Raw genomic sequence first — 22,787 nt, 5'->3', positions numbered from 1 at the left:
GCCTCATAGTTGGTGATTGGAGCACGTGATTGGCAGAGGAGCCAAGGGAGGGTGGTCTGAGGGAAAACCCGGATCTCCAGATTCGGAGTTTATCCAGCTGTGCCAGTTTACCTATGCTAGTAAAAGAACTTTGAAAGATGTTTGTCTCGGAGTCTTTTCTCCAGGAGGGGGTTTTCTGGAAAGTTGACATTAAGATTAAAATTTAAAAACATAAAACAGCAACATAACGTTGCAAGAGGTGGAGAGATCCAAGATGGGAAGATTAAGAATTGTTAATGTAGAGGAGGAGTTCTCACGGGGCCAAGCAGCCCCATGACCGTGGGCCGCTGTGTCCCTCCCGTAAGGCTACACATCCAGGCTTTGACCCCTTTGTGGAAGGCCAGGGGGCTGGAGGCTTTCCTCGTCACTGGGGGCAAGATGTTCTACTAAGCAGGGGCAGCCGCAGAAAAGATTTGCAGAGCGACAGTTTGGCTTTGCTGTTGTAATAAGTGGTCTTACCATTGGTAGGAGGGTACATGCAGCAACATAAAAGCTTGTGTAACTTAAAATACCATTTATTGATCGGTTCGCTTCTTATGGTTATTGACTGAAAAATGGGTTTCTTATTATTTCTTCCTTTCAGGCAAACAGTTAAATGTAGGTTGTATCCCACGATTGTGTAAGCAGAATACAAACTAATTTTCCTGCTGTGTTTCTCCAGGGATTAGGAGCAATCTCTTGAACAGTACAAAGCCATTAATTTCTGCCAAGGATGGGCATTTTTTTAAAAAAACAACAACAACTAGGGGTCACATTTCTTTTTGAAAACCATCTCCATGGCTGCGTGGCCAGTAACGTCATAATGTCACTGGAATATAGGCAGGTGTGATGAACACATTATTTCAGGATTTTCTGAGAATAAAGGTTAAGGGGCAGAGAGATACCATTGTCTTAACTGTGCCCTCCAAAATCCAGGTTGGTGTCAGTGCCCTCTGGGAAACTTTAGGAGCCGTAAAATGGTCACTAAAAGATTGCATGAAGACTATTCAGGGAATCCTTGACTTACAACAATTCACTTAGCGACCGTTCGGAGTTACAGTGGCACTGAAAAAAGTGAGATGACCTGTCTTTGCACTTTCGATCATTTCAGCAATCCCCAGAGTCAGGTGATCAAAAATTTTTGCATTTGGCTAGTGGCATGTGTTTATAGTGGTGGCAACATCCCCGAGATCATGTGACTGCCATTTGCAACTTTCCCAGCTGGTTTCCAACAGGCAAAGTCAAGGGGGAAAGCTGGATCCATTTAACAACCGTGTGATTTTAACAGCCATTTCACCAAGAACCATGAGATTCGCTTAATAACTGTGGTGACCCCCTTAACAGTCTTCTCAAAAAGAAATTCATAAAATTGGGCATGTCTCGCTTAACAACTGCCTTGCATAACAATGGAAATTCTGGTCCTAATTGTCTAAGGAGATTCTCTGTCCTCCAGGTCATGGTTGGCCCAAAGGTGTTTTTTTCAGGAGGCAACTGGACTTTTCTTGTTTTTTACTTTTGAAGATGTCTGGCTTCTCATCCAAGAAGCTTCTTCAGCTCTGACTGGATGGTGGGGAATGGAAGGATTTATATTCCTTGAAGACAGCTGGTCATTCGCATCCTTTTAGAGAGTTGTTGAAGACACCTGGAAGTTCTCTGTCTACATTCTGAACAGAGAGGACCATTGGTTTGAAAGAGGTGTCAAAGAGGCCATCTATGTCAAAATTTTACAGCTCTCCCTCCACAGCGGGTGGAGGGATACGACATCATCTATCTCCTGTCCTTTCAGCAGTTCCAAGAAGGCTCCATACCCATTTGCACCACTCAGGTGTCCTTGAGGGGACAGATGAACCTCCAAGTGGCCTCAACAGCTCCCATTCTCCACCATCCAGCCAGAGCTGAAGAAGCTTCTTGGATGAGAAGCAAAACAACTTCCAAAAGGAAAAGCAAGAAAGTCCAGTCGCCTCCTGAAAAAAAGCACCTTTGGGTCTGGTTCTAATTATGGTCGTAAGTCGAGGACTACCTGTAGATTGACAGATTGTAGAGGACTACCTTTGAAGTAGATAAGGCCAAGATTATCCGACTTTGTCTAGGATTACAGTCTATGATAGATGCCAAATAGCCTTTTGTGAAGTGCATAGAATGACTTTGTGAAAATGTTTATCCTCCCGTGGTACTTCAGTAAATATTTATTTTTCCAGTTTCTCCCCACACCCCACCCCCACTTTTATTTCTCATTTCAGCAAGTGAATGGGATTTTAGAGAGCCCAACAGGCACTGGGAAGACGTTATGCCTCCTGTGCTCAACTTTGGCATGGCGAGCGCACTTCAAGGATGCCGTTTCCGCGCAGAAGATTGCTCAGCGATTAAAAGGGGCGGAACTCTTTCCTGACCAACCCTTGTCGTCTTGGGGCAATGTTGTCACAGGGACCGAGGTTCCAGGTATTTCCTGTTCATTTGGAAACCCTTGTTACATTTTGGCCATAGGGCAGACGTGAGGATAAGAACAGAAAGGAATAACAGAGTTGGAAGGGACCTTGTAGGTCAGTGGTTCTCAACCTGTGGGTCGCGACCCCGTTGGGGGTCGAATGACGATTTGCCAGGGGTCGCCTAAGACCATCGGAAATATGGGAAGTATACTTGCGAGTCAAAGAATCGCGCTCCAATGGTTGATTTTACAAGCCAGCTGCAGGCTCTTCAAATCGCTAGCCGAATTCGGCTTCAGGCGCAATGAATTTAAAAAGAGAGAAATCTTTGCTCTGATGTCTCCCTCTCAAGCCAGCTGCAATCACTCCCAATCGCTAGCCTAATCTGGCTTCAGGCGTGATAAACTTAACAGGGGAGGAGTCTCCGCTTTAATGCCTCCCTCCTCAGGGCAATCGCAAGCAGTTCAGATCACTAGCCAATACGGCTTCAGGCACGATAAACTTAATAGGGGAGGAGTCTCCGCTTTAATGCCTCCGTCCTCAAGGCAATCGCAAGCAGTTCAGATTGCGCGATAAATTCAAAACGAAAATAATTTTACGGTTGGGGGTCGCCACATCGTGGGGAATTGTATTAAAGGGGTCGCAGCACTATAAAGGTTGAGAACCACTGTTGTAGGTCATCTAGTTCAACTCTCTGCCCAAGCAGGAGACCCTACATCAGAAGGCAGTCCCGTCTCTTCTTGAAAGCTTCCAATGATGAAGCTCCCACAGCTTCTGAAGGCAAGCTAATAATAGGTTTATTAGAGTTCTCAATTTACAGCCATTTGTTTCACTATACAAAAGCACTGAAAAAAGTGACTTATAACCAGTCCCCATGCTTAACAATCTTCGCAGCATCCCCAGGGTCACATGGTCAAAATTTGGGGGCTTGGTTATCGGCATGTATTTATGACAATCGCAGCATCCCGGTGTCATGTGATCACCATTTGTGAACCTTCCCAGATGGCTTCCATAAGCAAAGTGAAAGGGGGGGAAGTCAGATTCTCTTAATGGCAGTCATTGTCTCCATGGTTACCTGATTGCCATTTGCGACTTTCCCGGCCAGCTTCTGACAAGCAAAGTCAACGTGGGGAAACTGGATTCATTTAACCACCTCATTCATGATTCACTGAACATCTGCATTGGTTCGCTTAAGAACCGTGGTAAAAATGGTAAAAAAAAAAAACCACCAAAAACTCCCTTAACTGCCACTTTGCTTAGCAACTGGAATCCTGGTCCCAGTTGTGGTCGCAAGTTGAGGACTACCTATAATGCTGGTACCCTCTGCTCTTGAAGCTCTTCCGAATTTTGAAAGTTTAGGGAACATGGAAGTTGAAGGAAGGTGAACCAATAAAAATATTAATAAAGATAAAGGTAAAGATTCCCCTCGCACATATGTGCTAGTCGTTCCCGACTCTAGGGGGTGGTGCTCATCTCTGTTTCAAAGCCGAAGAGCCAGCGCTGTCCGAAGACGCCTCCGTGGTCATGTGGCCGGCATGACTCAATGCCTAAGGCGCACGGGACGCTGTTACCTTCCCACCAAAGGTGGTCCCTATTTTTTCTACTTGCATTTTTTATGTGCTTTGGAACTGCTAGGTTGGCAGAAGCTGGGACAAGTAACGGGAGCTCACCCCATTACACGGCACTAGGGATTTGAACCGCTGAACTGCTGACCTTTCGATCGACAAGCTCAGCGCCTTAGCCCCGAGCCACCGCGCCCCCAAAAAATATTATTACATGCCTTGAAATCCTTTTCATAACAAAAGCAGAAACTGGTTATGAGAAAAGCTCGAGAATCCTGCCTTATGTGTTGTTTTCTGGGGAGGAGAACTTGAAGCAATGCAAAACCGTGCATCAATCCTCACTGCCAATTGCAGATACTTATCCACCAGTGCTTCAAAATAAATCTCCTTTTTGAAAATAATAAAAAAAAAATATTCAAGCTTCTCTGTTAGGTGGGCAGTTGGGCTGTAAATTCCCAGACTTATCTCCACAGGCTATATGGTTACCATAGCACCAGCGAACAAAAGCAGACTGACGATATATTTAGTTACTAAACAAAAACTAAACCATTTTTCCCCCTGTTTTCTTCTTCTTTCTCCCTCCTGCACACATGGCTCCTTTCTCACTTTCTCGGCTTGACAGCTTATTACAGCGACGTCCCTAAAATAATTTATGCCTCCAGAACGCATTCTCAGCTTGCTCAGGTCATCAGTGAATTGAAGAATACTGTTTACAGGTACAGTAAAGAAAGGATTTCGACTTCAAGTGTGAAAAGCGCCCGGGGGTTTATAGCTGTCTCACCTTATTTATTTCAGAAGCATCTTGTTTATTGTAGTGGTCTGCCCTGCAGCCACAGTAAAGGAGCACTCCCGAATAAAAAGCAGTGCCCCCTCCTGGATCAGACCAAAGGATGATGTTTGCCCGACATTCTGATCCGCAGAGGCAAATCAGATTCTCTCTTGGAAGCCAACAAGCAGAACCTAAATGCAATATTACTTTATCTCAACCGCTGCTTGGAGGCTATTGCAAACGATAATGGGGGATTGTAAATAGCTTAGACGACTGTCAGCCATTGGTGATTTGTCCAGCTGAGCCTATTTCATCTCTTTTTAAAAAGCAGTCCCAAGTTGGCATCCATCGCTCCCACTCTTGCAGTGCATTTAATGGCAGTTTAATGATGTTGGTTGAAGAAGTGTTTTATTTTTATCTGTTGGGATTTATATCATTCAGCTGTGCTTAAGGGTAACAGAATAAAGGTCGGAGGTCTTGGAGGCTTGATTGACAGAGTTGGAAGGGACCTTGTGGGTCATCTAGTCCAACCCCCCCCCAAGTAGGAGACCCTGCACCATTTCTGACAGATGGCAGTCCAGTGTCTTCTTGAAAGCCTCCAGTCGTGACGCTCCCACAACTTTTGAAGACAACTTCTGTTCCATTGACTGACTGTTCTCATTGTTAGAAAAGTTCTCCTTATTACCAGGTTGAATCTTCTAGTCCAACCCCCTGCTTAGGCAGCAGACCCTATACCAAGAGCGGTGGTGGCGCAGTGGTTAGAGTGCAGTACTCCAGGCTACTTCTGCTGACTGCTGATTGCCAGCAGTTTGGCAGTTCAAATCTCACCAGGCTCCAGGTTGACTCAGCCATCCATCCTTCCGAGGTCGGTAAAATGAGGACCCAAATTGTTTGGGGGCAATATACTGATTCTGTAAACCGCTTAGAGAGGGCTGGAAAGCACTGTGAAGTGGTATATAAATCTAAGTGTTATTGCTATTCCTATTTCAGACAAATAATTGTGCAATCTCTCCAGTGCTGGAGTTTTCACAGTTTCTGTTCCACTGATTAATTGTTCTCCCTGTCAGGAACTTTCTCCTTAGTTCTAGGTTAGATCTTTCCTTGATTAATTTCCATCAATTGCTTCTTGTCCTGCCTTTAGGTACTTTGGAGAATAGATTGACTCCCTCTTCTTTGTGGCAGCCCCTGAGATATTGGAACCCTGCTATCATGTCTCCCCTAGTCCCTTTCATTTAACTGGAGTTTAGTATTTTCACAGAGGGTAAAGAGCATCTCCCTAGCAGCCATGTTGTATAGTTAGATGCTCATTTATCTTGCTTATCCTGCCCGCGTTTTACTTTCCTGGGATTTTTTTTTAAGCTAAAATATAAAATGTGCCACTGTTTTGCCTTTTCTTGATCTGTATTTTGACATTACATGGAAATGGCCTGGATCGTTTGCTGTTGTTGTTAAAACAGACCCAAAGTTTGTGTGTTGGGATCCAGAGACCAGCTTTGCATCCATCCTGAAGTTAAGAAGCAGGAAAACAATCATATGCAGGTAAAATGATATGTGCAAAATGATGCTGGCCCAAGATTATTCTGATATTCTTATGATTGAGCTGAGGTGGGCGCATTGGTTAGAGGGCAGTCCTGCAAGCTACTTCAGCTGCAGTTTAGCAGTTCAAATCTCCCCAGGCTCAAGGTTGAATCAGCCTTCCATCCTTCCGAGGTGGGTAAAATGAGGACCCAAATTGTTGGGGGTAAGAGGCTGACTCTGTAAAACCGTTTAGAGAGGTCTGTAAAGCACTGTAAAGCGGTATATAAGTCTTAAGAGCTATAGTGCTAGTACTATTGACAGGAAATGCAGCCTCCCTATTACAAAAATTAATGTTATGTGTTTCTCTGAGTCCAGTTCAAAGCACTATCTTGCCCCATCACTTCTGCAGGAACCCTGTCTTCCAATACTGCATATCACTATCTTTTATAGTGGGCTATGATGGCACAGTGGTTAAAATGCAGTATTGTGGACTAATTCTGCCAACTGCCAGCAATTTGATTCTCACCAGCTCAAGGTTGACTCAGCCTTCTATCCTTCTGAGGTCGGTAAAATGAGGACCCAGATTGTTGTGGGCCATAGGCTGACTCCGTAAACCGCTCAGAGAGGGCTGGAAAGCACTATGAAGTGGTATATGAGTTTAAGTGCTATTGCTATTGCTATCTCCTTAAGAGGGCTTTTTATGAGTAGTGTCTAATGGTGGTCTAATGCTGAAGATATTTGCCTCCCACTCAGAAGGTTGAGAGTTCAGTCCTGGGTAGTGGAAGATGTTTCTTTCCTAAGGTGCAAAGAAAAAAATATCTGCTGTGAACTGTGCGTAGGCATCAGGAAGGGCAGCCGGCCAGTAAATGTTCAGCTCCATCTAGTCATGCCGACTCTACCTTGAATTAAGGGATTACAGGGTTGTAAAAAGAGAATAGGGGGCTTCCTTTCAAAGCAGGGGTGTCCAATCTTGACTGGGCACTTCAACTCCCAGAATTCCCCAGACAGCCATGTGAAGGGTAACATATTACCTATCTCAGGCTAAGCAGACAAATCTACTCTACATGGAGTTGATGATCATGTGGCTAGCATGAATTTAAACAAGGGGCGCGAATGAACCTATTTTAGCTCCATTATGTGATGCACTGAACTGGATTTTAACTGATTTGCAGATCCACTTGTGTCGTATGAAAGTGTCAAGTCGCTCGTGTCATTTCTATAACAACGTGGAAGGTAAGGAACGTAGATATTGGCTGAGGTTAAATAAGGCTTTTGTTGATGGGGGTCGCATTTATGTTACGGGTCTGCTGCGTTTGCCAGGCAGTCTGTGCTGTGATTGGTTGCTGTGGGTGTGGAGGGGGAGGTTCCCTTTTTCCCCGCCTTTTTCTTCTGTGTGCTTTATGTATATCTCATTATGCTCCTATTTCCCTGACTATCTTGTTTGCTGTATAGGTAGGTAGGTAGGTAGGTAGGTAGGTAGGTAGGTAGGTAGGTAGGTAGGTAGGTAGGTAGGTAGGTAGGTAGATAGATAGATAGATAGATAGATAGATAGATAGATAGATAGATAGATAGATAGATAGAGATGATGGATGCATGCATGGATGATGGATGGATAGATACGGATAGATAGACAGACAGACAGACAGATAGATGTTAAATATATTTAGTTAGTTAGTGTCAGCATCTCTGACTTCATTTGGACATCTGCTGTGCAATTCCCTGACACCACTATAGTCAGGGGTTGATAGACTCATAGCATCATTAGCAAGTTTAATAGAAGCAATCTATTTTATTGTGTATTTGCATGTATTGATTTGGATAGATATTTGCTGATTTAGTTTTCAAATTATTAGGCTGGCAAATAAGACCAGTTAAACAGGTGTCTATTCAGCATAGGAGATTCTCAGTAATGGTTTTTTTTTTAAAATAACTGTGATCAGAATGAGGCCTCGTAGACCATCCATTTAATCTATATAAGGGCCAAAGAAATAAGAATCACCCTATTGGGTGGCATATACATTTAATAAATAAATAAAAGGCAGTTTTCTTATATGGATTATATAGTGAAGGTTTTGAAGCAACAAATTTATTTTAGTTTCACTCTCGCAAATTATGGTATGTTAATAGAATTACAAGGAGTCCGTGACTTACAAAAGTTCATTTAGTGACTGTTCAAAGTTAACAACAGCACTGAAAAAAGTGACATGACTGTTTTTCATACTTACAACCATTCCTGCATCCCGATGGTCAAGTGATCAAAATTCAAATGCTTGGCAACTGACTCATATTTATGACGATTGCAGAGTCCTGGGGTCACGCGATTCCCTTTTGTGACCTTCTGACAAGCAAAGTCAATGGGGAAGCCAGATTCACTTCACAGCTGTGTTACTAACTTAATAAATGCAGTTATTCACTTAACCACTGTGGCAAGAAAGGTTGTAAAATGGGGCAAAACTCAGTTAGCAAATGTCTCAGCAACAGAAATTTTGGGCTCAGTTGTGGTTGTAAGTTGAGGACTACCTACCTGTATAGAGTGTATTTTAAGAGCAGGAACTATAGTGGAAGCTGCAGTCACAGGCTGAGTTTAGAAAAAGGTCAGGGTTATCTCCTCTTGGCTTGCAGCTGAGCACCGGTGCTTGTAATGTGTTGCATCCTTTTCATCTTGGAACAGGTTGTTTTTTTTTTAATTAAAACTGTGGACGGGTGATGAGCTAACGGTGTAGTGTTAATGTATTAATCAAATAAAAGCAGCAGGACTTGATTAAAGTGGATTCAGCGCGGCAGGTAGAATCTCAAGCCCTATTAAACATTGCTGGTTCCTTCAGGTTTCCCCGAGAGGGTGTGTTGTTTCCTTATCGCTGGTCATTTCGTTGACTGACATCTGAGACAGATTTGTTTCAAAATAAATTGTACAAAGAAAAAGGCCTAGCAAAGAAGTTGCATGTTCACAATTCCAGCAAACGGGTTTCGTTTAAAACTGGTGCTGGTTATGCATAGAAAGCTGTTATTTTTATTTATTTATTTGTATCCCACCTTTTATTATTTTTGCAAATAACTCAAGGTGGCAAACATATACGACACTCCTTCCTCCTTCTATTTTCCCCACAACAACAACCCTGTGAGATGGGCTGGGCTGAGAGAGAGAGTGATTGGCCCAAAGTCACCCAACTGGCTTTGATGCCTAAGATGGGACTAGAACTCACTGTCTCCTGATGTTTGGTCCAAAGTCACCCAGCTGGCTTTCATGCCTAAGGCGGGACTCGAACTCATAGCCTCTCACTTTCTAGCCAAATGCCTTAACCACAGCTACAGCGGTATCAGAATAACATCATGTCCATCCCTCTCCCCCTCCCCCTCCCCCTTTTGGAGCCTTGAGTCAGGGAGAGGATGCTTCTAGCAAGAGGTACAGGTAGCCCTCAACTTATGACCATAATTGAGCCCAATGTCTGCGTTGCTAAGTGAGAATTTTGTTAAACGAGTTTTGCTTGCCACTTTTCTTGCCACTATCATTAAGTGAACCAGTTGTTAAATTAGTAACACGGTTGTGAAGTGAATCTGATTTCCCCATTGATTTTGCCTGTCAGAAGGAGATCACCTGACCCCCATGACACTGGATAAATGCAAGTCAGTTGTCAAGCATCCAAATGTAAATCACATGACCACGGGGAGGCTCCAATGGTCGCAGGTGTGAAAAATGGTCACAAGTCACTTTTTTCAGTGCCGCTGTAACTTTGAATGGCCATTAAGTGAACTGTTGTAAGTTGAGGACTACCTATATTATCAAGCCCCACCTTGCTTTCCCTTCTTTCTTTTGAGGGAAAAAAAAATTGAGCCCTACAAGTAGACCTAGTCTATGAAACCAATGCCACGTAGCTCAGGGGTCATGAGATGGGCGGTTTAGCAATAGGAAATAAATTAGATTTAGACTATCCAGCTTCTTTAGGCTAAATACTAAACCAGGAATGTTCTATTATCTAGTCTTAACATAAAAGTTCCAGTGTCTTGTTAAGCCTCAGCTGTGCCACAAAAGGCCTGATGCTGATTGATGAAACAGTGGCACAGCGATGGTTGCAATCGTTTTTTCTTCTAATACACAACATATAAATATATTTTTTCCTTTTCCATGTAGAAAAAAGCACCGAGAAAGACCTGATCGATCCCATCTTGGACATTGAAGACCTTGTTAAAAATGGAAACAAACACAGGTCACTTCTTCTTAAACTCTGTCTTACTTCCTTGGTGACATAGCTCAGCAACAACAGGGCTTCGTATTAAGCTGGAATGGCGAAAAGGAAACCAGATTTACCAGACTAATTTACAGAACCCAAGACGATGCTTTCTTTTGCTGAGATTGTACAGAAAGCATGTTTAAATCATTTGTTGATCCTGTGAATGGCCGGGGTAGCTGTGTTTGCCCCTGAAAACAAAAACTTGATAGCACAAGCATTCAAGTTATTTTATATGCCTTATTGTGATCATCCATAAAGCATTATGGGTCAGGGGTCTCCAACCTTGGCAACTTAAAGACTTGTGGACTGCAACTCCCAGAATTCTGGGAGCTGAAGTCCACAAGTCTTAAAGTTGCCAAGGTTGGAGATCCCTGTTATAGGTGACCTTGTGAGAAATTCCTCAGGAATCTATTGTCTCCTCATTCTCATTTAACATCTATATGAAGCTGGGGCAAGGTCATCTCTTGGCATAAATTGTGTTTCATTGCAATGCTGATGACACCTAACAATAGCAACAACACTTAAGACTTATATACCACCCCATAGTGCTGTACTGTAGTCTCTGGGTGGTTTACAACAACGGCATATTGCCCTTAACAACCTGGGTCCTCATTTTACTGACATCGAAAGGTTGGAAGGCTGGGTCAATCTTGAGCCAAACAGGATCGAACACCAGACTGTGGGCAGAGTTTGCCTGCAATACTGCATTTTAACCACTGCACTGCCAGGGTGCGTAGTAATACATCTCTACTCCGGATCAACTAAGTAATGCTATCGGGTTCTTTCTTAGTGTCGTGAAGCTGTGGGAGTGTAAATGGGGCGAACAGAATTTCTACAAACAGAATTTACCGTATTTTTTGGAGTATAAGACGATCCGGAGTATAAGGTGCACCTTAGTTTTTAAGGGAGGAAAATAGGAGGAAAGAAATTCTGCCTCTGCCTACCAGGTATTTATCTGGCTAGCGTCCTTAGTCTGGTCAGCTTCAGCACATTAGTTCCCTGGTGAGCGCGCAGGGATTGTCATTTTGTTCTGGGTTGCCATTTTGGGCTCTGCGCCTTGTGTTTTCAGCCTCCAAATCGGGTGAAATGCTCCTGGTTCGGACTGGATCTCCCGATTCGGTAATGATGGCGGCAGGTGGTTCGGAGAACCGGTAGCAAAAATCCCTGCGCCCCCACCCCCCCAGCTGAGCCGCGCAATCATCAGATTTATTTATTTTTTTACTTTTAAAAGCATTTTTTCTTCGGCCGAAAAAATGCTTTTAAAAGTTAAAAAAAAGCCTCTGATGATCGCGCGGCTCAGCTGGGATCATCAGAACCCTTTAAAAACATTTTTTCTACAACCTCTTCAGCCGAGGTTGTATTTAAGCATTTGCTGTATTTTAAAAATGCTTTTAAAAGGTTCTGGCGATCAGGCAACTCAGCTGGGATCGTTAGAACCCTTTAAAGGCACCGGTTGAGGTTGTAGAAAAAATGCTTTTAAAAGTAAAAAAAAAAAGTTGACCACGCCCACCCAATCACATTAACCCCCCCAAGCCACGCCCACAGAACCGGTAGTAACAAATTTTACATTTCACCCCTGCTCCAAATGCTCCGTTTGAGAGGCGTTCAAGGCTGCGGGAATCGCCAAAGCACATAGCTGATGATCGCTGCCCGAAAATGCGACGCACAGAAGCCAAAAATGGGGTGTGTGGAGGCCTAAAACGCGATGTTCAAAGGCAGAAAATGCGATGCGCGGAGGTAGCGATCAGCCGTGAAGTGCTTTGGGGATCCCCGCAGCCTTGAACAGCTCTCAAACGGAGCGCTTGGAGGCTGAAAACATGAAGCACGGAGCCCAAAAATGCAAGCCGTTGTCTATGGCGATCTCTGTAGCCAGGAAGAGGATGCACGGAGGCCGAAGGGTAGGGGCTGGTGGATGGGCGGGGGGGCTACATTCGGAGTATAAGAGGCACCCAAATTTTCAGCCTTTTTTTGGGGGGGGAAGTGCGTCTTACACTCAGAAAAATACGGTATATATATATATTTCATATTTCTTAATTGCCCATCTCAGAGAGGGGCTGTGGGTAGTCTACAATATAATCAAATTAACATTAAAATGAGGATTTAAGATTAAAACGTTTTAAAATCATAAAAAAAATATTTATTTTTATTTTGTACTTCTTAAGTATGGAATCTGTATCTTTGGCTCAACCGCTGCAAGACTCGGTGGCTGTGGGTTTTAAGGCCTTCAAGATTGGGAGATCTTTTTTCCCCCAATCTTCAGCGTTTGCCCGGTCAGACTTGAGGTGCAGCGTGAAGCTTCTCCCGGCCTCACGACTTCTGCTTGAAATTCAGATGACAACCCTGGATAGGAGAACCTTTGCAGGCGTTCACGTTGGGCACCTATTCCTGGACCAGGCAGCCTTGTTCACATCGCAGTGATTCATGGCCTGAGTCATCTTGTTTATTTTACTGCCATGGACTCCTGCATCGGATTCCCTTGAGGAGCTGCAGCTGATTCAGAATGTAGTGGTGTGGGCAGTTTGGGCCATTTCTCATTACTTCTGTACAACAATACTGCTCCCAATAGGATTCTGGTTGCTACTTAGAAAGCCTTACATGGCATAATCTCTGGGGATTTGTGGCTCCCATTTTCTTCGCTCGCCTCACCAAATTTAGCAAGAAAGGCATCCTCTGAGTCCATTAATCCAGAGGTCTCCAACCTTAGTAACTTTAAGGCTTGTGGACTTCATGTAGATCAAAGTATTTATTGGGCTCCACATTTCCAGCAGTCTGCTGCAAATTTTCCTATATTGCAATATTTTTTCAACCTTGGTCACTTTAAGGTGTGTGGACTTCAACTCCCAGAATTCCTCAGCCACTTGAGTTCTGGGAGTTGAAGTCCACACATCTTAAAAGTTGCTAAAGTTGAGAAAAGTTGTCCTATTATATATCCAGCAATTTTCTCAGTCCTTTTGTTCTTCCCCCCAGTACTTTCCAACTGGTTTTGTGTTCCAGAAACTTTCCACAGACTCAAGGTTTCATTATCCAGTTTAGTTATCCTTGGTTGTGGGCTAAAATGGAACTCACAAATTACAAAGAACAGCATTATGTCAATATTAAACAACGCTGGGATAGCCCTGCAGTTAGAAAATGGCAGTTATTTTGACTTAGTAGCCTCTAGTGAATTTATGGCCAAGCCACAAGTTGGATATCTTGGCTTGTAGCATTTTGTCATCCATTAAAAAGATGGCAGGCAGTTCTTGATAAACACGGCAAAAGCTTTATTGAAAACAATGTAACTCAGAAGGCACTGTAATTTTTTAAAAAATTTCTCTTTAAACAGAGTTTGCCCTTATTATCTTTCTCGGAGTCTGAAACAACAAGCCGACATCATTTTTATGCCTTATAACTATCTGCTGGACTCAAAGGTATATGTTGTATATATATTTATTTAAAAAGATTCAAACCCGTTTTGTATATTTTGGGAAATGCTCTTTGGCGTTTACAAACTCTGTGTCCCAGATAACTGGATGTAGATTTTCAGTTGAACTTGGTTACTAGGGAGCATCTGGGTTTGTCTTCACTTGATACAGAATCTAGATCAATTCAGCAGTTTATGGTCACAGTGGAAATTATGGAGCTGGCCCAGAATCATCAAGTGCCTGGCACATGGATGGTTGTCCTTATGATCTAAGGGTCCATCCATATTTGTGTCAGAAGCACTTAGAAAACCAATGATCAAGTGAGCCTGTTTCATCGCTGCGGAGAAGTTGGGCGTATTAAATTAGTTTTCCCCACGCAGCTAATGAATCTGATAAGTTTCAGAGGGAGCAGGAATTTTGGTGGACTTCAACTCTCAGAGTCCCTCAGCCAGCAAAGCTTTGAAGTCCACAGGTCTTAAAGGGACCAAGGTTGGAGACCCCTGCACTACAGTAACTTTACCAGATTTTGTGTTAGATACCATAAAATAAAATAAAATCCTATATTTTAGCATGGCACTCATGCATATGGAATCATGGAGGGATTTGGATGAAATGTCAAAAGTCCTCTTTTTCTTTTGGGTCATACGTTCTGAAGTAAGAGACTGACGGGTCATTTTAATCTGTTAGCACATCGGTCCCCAACCTTTTTTTCACAGACTAGATGGGCAGTGTGGGGGGGGATGGTTTCACATGCTGTCAAGCTCCTGAGCATGCGCAGAGGAAGCTTTGCTTGCTTGCGCGGCTCAGTTCCTAACTCGCATCCTGGACATAAACTGTTTCAACTCCTACCCTCAAAACGCTATAGAGCACTGCACACCAGAACAACTAGACACAAGAACAGTTTTTCCCTGAAGGCCATCACTCTGCTAAACAAATAATTCCCTCAACACTGTCAAACTAGTTACTAAATCTGCACTACTATTAATCTTCTCATCGTTCCCATCACCAATCTCTTTCCACTTATGACTGTATGACTGTAACTTTGTTGCTGGTAATCCTTATGATTTATATTGATATATTTGACCATCATTTGTGTTGTAAGTGTTTTACCTTGATGAACGTATCTTTTCTTTTATGTACACTGAGAGCATCTGCACCAAGACAAATTCCTTGTGTGTCCAATCACACTTGGCCAATAAAATTCTATTCTATTCTATTCTATTCTATTCTATTCTAACAGGCCGCAAACCGGTACCGATCCACAGCCCTGGAGTTGGGGTGTTAGTGTTTAAGTTTACTTAGATCTGTAATGCTGCAGAACATTGTTTTCCAAGGCTGGCTGGGGAATTCTGGGAGTTGAAGTCCATACATCTTAAAAGTTGCCAAGATTGGGTGGGTGGGGGGAACCTGCTGTAGAATCTTTTTTTTTTTATTGAAAAAGTTTTACAAAATTTCCCCTCCTTTCCCCCCTCCCTCCTCTTTTCACAAACCCCCCTCCCCCCTCCCCCCCCCCCGACTTCCCGGAACAAACACAAAGTATAGTTAAAAATAAAACAAACATATCTTAAAATTTTTTCCCTCCCAACAATTCTCATCAGTTCCTAACTTCCCCCAAATCAATCAGAAATAATACATCCTAATCATTCAAAGGCAGTCTGATAACTCTTAGTCTGATATCTGGTTTGAATATAGTCAATCCATTTTTTCCATTCCTTTAAGTATCTTTCTTGCGTATTATCTTTCAAAAAGGCTGAGATTTTCGCCATCTCAGCCAAATTAGCAACAAAATATCCATTCTTCTATTGTGGGTACTTCTTTTTTCTTCCAATGCTATCCTATCAGTAATCTTGCTGCTGTTATTAGATTTAAAATCAATTTAGTCTCAATTACTGTACAGTCCGTAATAATTCCCAGCAGAAAAAATTGCGGCAGGAACTTTTATCTTCTTTTTCAGAACATTTGGTAAAATCCACCAAATTTTCTGTAGAATCTTGACAGGTATCAGAGAAGGTGATTTCTTGGCCTCCCATTGGAGATTCAGGGAATCATTCTGTGGTAGGGCTTACTGAGTATCAAAACTATAGATCGTCCTTGGCTTACTATCACAATTGTGACCAGAATTTCCATTGCTAAGCGAGGCAGTTGTTAAGCGAGTGCTATCCAATTTTATGGCCTTTTTTTGCAACGGTTGTTAAGTGAATCATGCAGTTGTTAAGTGAACCCGGCTTCTTACCGTTGCCTTTGTTTGTTAGAAGTTGGCTGGCAAGGCTGGAAATGGCCATCAAAGGACCTCCAGGAGGCTGCAGTCATTGTAAACCCAGATGGCTTGAATTTTGTTCATGTGACCATGGGGATGCTGCTATCGCCGTAAATGCGAGGACTGATAATTTTTCAGTGCATTTGTAACTCTGAACGTTCACTAAATGAATGGTTGTAAGTGGAGGACTTCCTGTACTGAAAGGATGAATTCATTTTTTAGTTTTTTTATTTTATTTTATTTTTTATTTGAATTTATATCCCGCCCTTCTCCGAAGACTCAGGGCAGCTTACTCTATGTTAAGCAATAGCCTTCATCCATTTGTATATTATATACAAAGTCAACTTTTATTGCCCCCAACAATCTGGGTCCTCATTTTACCTACCTTATAAAGGATGGAAGGCTGAGTCAATTGATTAGCGCTGTAGTTGATTAGCGCTGTATCAAAAAGGATTCTTTCTAGTACAGGCAGTCCTCGACTTACAACCATTTGTTTAGTGATTGTTTGAAGTTACAGTGGCACTGAAAAAAGTGACATGACCGTATTCCATACTTAACCACCACTGCAGCATCCTCTTGGTCACATGATCAAAATTCAGATGCTTGGCAACTGTCTCATATTTATGACGGTCGCAGTGTCCCGGGATCACATAAACATCCTTTGTGACCTTCTGACAAGCGACGTCAATGGGGAAGCCAAGTTCACATAACAACAGGGTTACTAACTTAACAACTGCACCAATTCACTTAACAATCGTGGCATGAAATGTTGTAAAATGGGGCAAAACTCACGTCACAACTGTCTTGCTTAGTGGCAGAAATTTTGGGCTCAGTTGTAGTCGTAAGACGAGTGCTACCTGTATCGCCACTAATTGAGACCAAGTATTGTGTTTTGCTCTTTCATAGAGTCGAAGAGCTCATAACCTGGATTTGAAAGGGACTGTAGTAATACTTGATGAAGCTCACAACGTGGTAAGTAAAAAATACAATTGACTTGTTCCTACTTTGTGCTCTTCGAAAAACATTTAGGTCTCCTTTTGCAGAAAAGTCTTATTAATCAGCATATCTATATAATTCAAAGGACCTTCAACAAGCAAGAGACAATCATTAGACAAATTCTTCAACAATAAATGATGTAAAGGATGAATCACCCAAAATTTGTGCAATAACAATAAACTGTGTAAAAGCAGCTCTTTGGCAGAAGGAGCCTATTTTTTCCCCCTAAATTTAATTTGGGGATATTTTACAATCTCGCCAGCTGCCCCCTCAGAATTCTTACATTGAGATTATTTCCTCTATTACTAGACCTTAGGTGTAGAATGGGACATATTATTATATTTTTATCTCATTTCTTCAGGAAACCTGTTGTTAAAATGTTAGTTAATAGTAAATGAGCAAGGACAGTCGGATTTAAGCTATTTCTGAGGGAGTCAAGCTATTCTCCAAAGCACCTGAAGGCAGGACAAGAAGCAATGGGTGGAAAATAATCAAGGAGAGAAGCAACTTAGAACTAAGGAGAAATTTCCTGACAGTTAATCAGTGGAACAACTTGCCTCCAGAAGTTGTGAATGCTCCAACACTGGAAATTTTAAAGAAGATGTTGGATAACCATTTGTCTGAAGTGGTGCAGGGTTTCCTGCCTGGGCAGGGGGTTGGACTAGAAGACCTCCAAGGTCCCTTCCAACTCTGTTATTCTGTTCTGTTTTTCTGAATATAGTCCTTTACAGAACTGTGTCTTCATTTTATGACAAGGCTTACTAGAAGCTCCCTATTTATTAGATTTCCTGGTTGCCAACTGCACGCAGACTCATGGCAGTTTATGACAAAATTAAAAACCTCCGGGGCATAGCATAAATATATAAATAATAAAGTAGGCATAATAAGTTTAGAACCACATCAACACCGTAAAATTGAAACATCTATGGTTCAGAACAAGCAAAAGCCAACCCAGTGGGATCAAAACATAATTAAATTATAATCAGCAACACAATACCCGTCGCAGACAGCGGCATAAAAGAGAACCACAAATTAGCCAGTAAAAGCAGGACAGCACCTATCACCAAAGACACTGCAGAACAATTCAGTGACAATATTATTGTTCCAGTTATGGGCAGTGGGCAAGATCTTCTTATAGAAAACGTCCCCACTGAGCTGGCCGCAAGGACTCAGGGTTGCAGCTAAAATTGTTGGAATTGCCACAAAACGGACGAGCCTTCCTTTTTGAAATGACTTGCTGCATGTCTCTGAGGATCCATCATTTTGGGGATGGCTATCCTGTCGGGCGCACACTGAGTGGAAGGCCACACTGAGTGGATAAGAGAACTACAGGCAGGCCCCCCCATCCCCCCGGCCTTATGATGGCAATGACCCCAAAATTTTAGTTGCTAAGCAACAGAGTAGTTAAATGAGTTTAGCCCCATTTTACGGCCTTTCTGGCCATCATCGTAAAATGAATCGATGCAGTTGTAAAGTTAGTCACACGGTTGTTCAGTGAATCTGGCTTCCCCGTTGACTTTGCTCGTCAGAAGGTCGCTAAAGAGGATCATGTGACCTCAGGACACTGCAACCGTCATAAATATGAGCCAGTTGCCAAGGTTCCAAAGTTTGATCGCCTGACCTTGGGGATGCTGCAGCGGTTATAAGTGTGAAAAAAACTGTCGTCAGTCACTTTTTTCAGTGCCGTTGTAACTTTGAACGGTCACTAAATGAACTGTTGTAAGGCGAGGACTACCTGTACCCTTTGTGGGTTCTGTTGTGACTTTGACAGGTCGTAAATCAAGGATTACCTCTATCCTCCTCTGGGAAACATTTCCTTTTTGTATCACCTGCTGAAGATACTACCTTTCCAAATCATTATTAAATGAAAATTGTTTCATAGTTCCCATCACCAATCTCTTTCCACTTATGACTGTATGACTATAACTTGTTGCTGGCAATCCTTATGATTTATATTGATATATTGACCATCAATTGTGTTGTAAATGTTGTACCTTGATGAACGTATCTTTTCTTTTATGTACACTGAGAGCATCTGCACCAAGACAAATTCCTTGTGTGTCCAATCACACTTGGCCAATAAAAAAAATTCTATTCTATTCTAAACAAGCTGATAATAACTCCCTGCTAGAATATTCTGATCTAAGGTTCCCTTTTACATCACCGTTGAGTCTCGCTTGGCTGTTTGCTATGAAATGAAAAAACGCGAAGTTGTAAACGATTAATTTGAAAGGAGAGTGCGTCTTTATGGCAATACCATCATGCCCTGCTGAGAAATAACCTAGTTTGTTATCCAGTGATAATCATAAGAATGCATTTTGAATTAAACATAGAATAGAATTTTATTGGCCAAGTGTGATTGGACACACAAGGAATTTGTCTTGGTGCAGATGCTCTCAGTGTACATAAAAGAAAAGATACGTTCATCAAGGTACAACATTTACAACACAATTGATGATCAATATATCAATATAAATCATAAGGATTGCCAGCAACAAGTTATAGTCATACAGTCATAAGTGGAAAGAGATTGGTGATGGGAACTATGAAACGATTAATAGTAGTGCAGATTCAGTAAATAGTCTGACAGTGTTGAGGGAATTATTTGTTTAGCAGAGTGATGGCCTTCGGGAAAAAACTCCTCTTGTGTCTAGTTGTTCTGGTGTGCAGTGCTCTATAGCTGCTTTGAGGGTAGGAGTTGAAACAGTTTATGTCCAGGATGCGAGGGATCTGTAAATATTTTCACGGCCCTCTTCTTGATTCGTGCAGTATACAGGTCCTCAATGGAAGGCAGGTTGGTAGCAATTATTTTTTCTGCAGTTCTAATGATCCTCTGAAGTCTGTGTTTTTCTTGTTGGGTTGCAGAACCGAACCAGACAGTTATAGAGGTGCAAATGACAGACTCAATAATTCCTCTGTAGAATTGGATCAGCAGCTCCTTGGGCAGTTTGAGCTTACTGAGTTGGCGCAAAAAGAACATTCTTTGTTGTGCTTTTTTAATGATGTTTTTGATGTTAGCTGTCCATTTTAGGTCTTACGATATGATAGAACCCAGAAATTTGAAGGTTTCTATTGATTGCTTCCAAATTTGGGATGGTTGGTATTATTTTGAAAACTGCAGTCCATCTGCAGTGGGTCCCTTTCGTTACATGCAGTTATGTGAGGTCTCCTTGAGAGGCACACAATTGTATTTAAATGCCATGTTGTTCCTCCATTTTCACCTTTACTATCATAAACAGGCCAGGCTGCCTTATGAGTACAGGGAGTCCTCAACGTACGACCACACGTGAGCCCAAAATTTCCATTGCTAAGCGAGACATTTGTGAAGAGAATTTTGCCCCATTTTACGACCTTTCTTGCCACGATTGTTAAGTGAATCAGTGCAGTTGTTAAGTTAGTGACACGGTTGTTAAGTGAATCCGGCTTCCCCGTTGACTTTGCTTGTCAGAAGGTCACAAAAGGGGATCCCGTGACCCCTGGACACGGCAACCGTCATAAATATGAGCCAGTTGCCAAGCTTCTGGATTTTGATCACATGACCGTGGGACTGTTGCAATGGTCATAAGTGTGAAAACAGTCATAATTCAGTTTTTACAGTGCTGTTGTGTTTTCGAACAGTCATTAAATGAACTGTTGTAAGCCGAGGAATACCTATATATGAGGCCTCTGGTGGCTCAACAGACTAATGCAGCCTGTTATTAACAGCAGCTGCTTGCAATTACTGCAGGTTCAAGTCCCACCAGGCCCAAGGTTGATTCAGCCTTCCATCCTTTATAAGGTAGATTATAAAGATTCTTGGGGGCAATAAGTTGACTTTGTATATAATATACAAATGGATGAAGACTATTGCTTGACATAGTGTAAGCCACCCTGAATCTTCGGAGAAGGGCGGGATATAAATGCAAATTATATATATATAATATAATTATATAGATCTTTGGTTATTTGGGTTTTCTCCCGCGTAAAATTGGAAGTGTCTTGGCGACGTTTCGACGAAGTCTCATTCGCCATCTTCAGGCTTCAGCTTCGTGCTTCGTAACCAAAGACCTACATGCAAACACCCGCGAAAACCTCAGAAAACATATATATATATATAGAGAGAGAGAGCGCGAGCGCAGGGGCAGGGGTGGGCTTCTGAGGGTTCGGCAGGGTTCAGGTGATCCTGTAGCCAAGGATCCCAGGGTTTGGTGCACACCCCTGGTTGGTCCTCCCATCCCATCCCGCCCCTCCCAGGAGTCTCCACACGGCTTGTTCCAGGTAAGTGCAGGGACCGCACAGAGGGTCTGGGAGGGCAAAAAAATGAGCCTAAAGTCCCAAAACGGGCCTGTTTCCAGCCTCTGGAGGGCCTCAGGACCCCAGTGGAAGCTGTTTTCACCTTCCCAGAAGTTCAAGGAAAGCCTCTGGAGACTGGGGAAGGTGAAAAACACCCCCCCCCCCGGTGCAAGAGGTCAACTAGTCTAGGGGTCTCCAACCTCGGCAACTTTAAGACTTGTGGACTTCAACTCCCAGAGTTCCTCAGCCAGCTTTGCTGGCTGAGGAACTCTGGGAGTTGAAATCCACAAGTCTTAAAGTTGCCGAGGTTGGAGACCTCTGGACTAGGCCATGCCCACCATGGCCACACCGACCCAGCAACAGGTCAGCGAACCTGTTGCTAAAGGATCTGAAGCCCACCGCTGAGCAGGGATGTCCAACTTTGGCAACTTTAAGACTAATGAACTTCAGCTCCTAGAATTCCCCAGCCGTGGCTTCTGGGAATTGAAGTTCACAAGTCTTAAAGTTGCCAAAGTTGGACACACTTGTTATATAGCAGGGGGTGTCAAACTCACACCCCGCGGGCCGGATGCTCACTCTGGCCACGCCTGGTGTAGGGAAAGGGGAAAAGGTTGTGATACATCACGTGACTCCACTGTGACGACACGAGCTTGACACCCTTGTTATGTAGGATTCAAAGACTGACAGCTTCACTGTGGGAAAGAATTTGATATTAATATTCAACACTTGCTTCAGAACAATCTGCTATCACCCTGTGCTACCACAAAGAGACACCGTACTTAAGTCTTTTAATTTGAAGCAGGATGGAGAATATTAAGGACTCTCTGAAGTTATTTTCCTGAAGTAACACAGCAAAAATATAACATTTCCCGCTTCGGGGGGAAAAAAATTGTGCAACAGCTTACGCCTTGTTCCGAAGCATCTGGCATTGATTTTTTTTTTTAATTTGAATTTATATCCCGCCCTTCTTCGAAGACTCAGGGCGGCTTACACTATGTTAAGCAATAGTCTTCATCCATTTGTATATTATGACTACAGACCAGTTGCTCTAACATCTGTAGTCATGAAAACCTTTGAAAGGCTAGTGCTTTCCTACCTGAAAACCATCACGAATCCGCTCTTAGACCCCTTGCAATTTGCATACCGAGCAAATAGATCAACAGATGATGCTGTTAATATGGCTCTGCACTACATCCTACAACATCTTGAGTCTCCAAAGACCTATGCAAGGGTCCTTTTTGTAGACTTTAGTTCAGCATTCAATACCATCATTCCAGACATTCTTCTAACTAAGCTAAACCAGCTACAGGTACCGGAACAGACTTGTAAGTGGATCACAAGC

General features: G+C 42.7%; 1 protein-coding gene across 8 annotated transcripts in view; it reads left to right on the top strand.

Annotated features, from left to right (window-relative positions):
* RTEL1 (regulator of telomere elongation helicase 1) overlaps nucleotides 1-22,787 on the top strand; it is a 157,968-nt gene that overhangs the window by 4,730 nt on the left and 130,451 nt on the right. For all 8 annotated transcript variants that reach the window (XM_058177924.1, XM_058177926.1, XM_058177928.1 and 5 more), the window contains exons 3-9: nucleotides 2,259-2,457; nucleotides 4,626-4,719; nucleotides 6,230-6,311; nucleotides 7,463-7,523; nucleotides 10,420-10,495; nucleotides 13,842-13,926; nucleotides 17,084-17,149. In XM_058177924.1, coding sequence (XP_058033907.1) covers nucleotides 2,259-2,457; nucleotides 4,626-4,719; nucleotides 6,230-6,311; nucleotides 7,463-7,523; nucleotides 10,420-10,495; nucleotides 13,842-13,926; nucleotides 17,084-17,149 — 663 coding nt within the window. The remainder of the gene's footprint in view (nucleotides 1-2,258; nucleotides 2,458-4,625; nucleotides 4,720-6,229; nucleotides 6,312-7,462; nucleotides 7,524-10,419; nucleotides 10,496-13,841; nucleotides 13,927-17,083; nucleotides 17,150-22,787) is intronic.

This window comes from Ahaetulla prasina, chromosome 3, assembly GCF_028640845.1.
Source record: "Ahaetulla prasina isolate Xishuangbanna chromosome 3, ASM2864084v1, whole genome shotgun sequence".
Classification (NCBI taxonomy): domain Eukaryota; kingdom Metazoa; phylum Chordata; class Lepidosauria; order Squamata; family Colubridae; genus Ahaetulla; species Ahaetulla prasina.
Note: the sequence above shows the minus strand (reverse complement) of the source record. Positions and strands in the feature narration are given on the sequence as shown.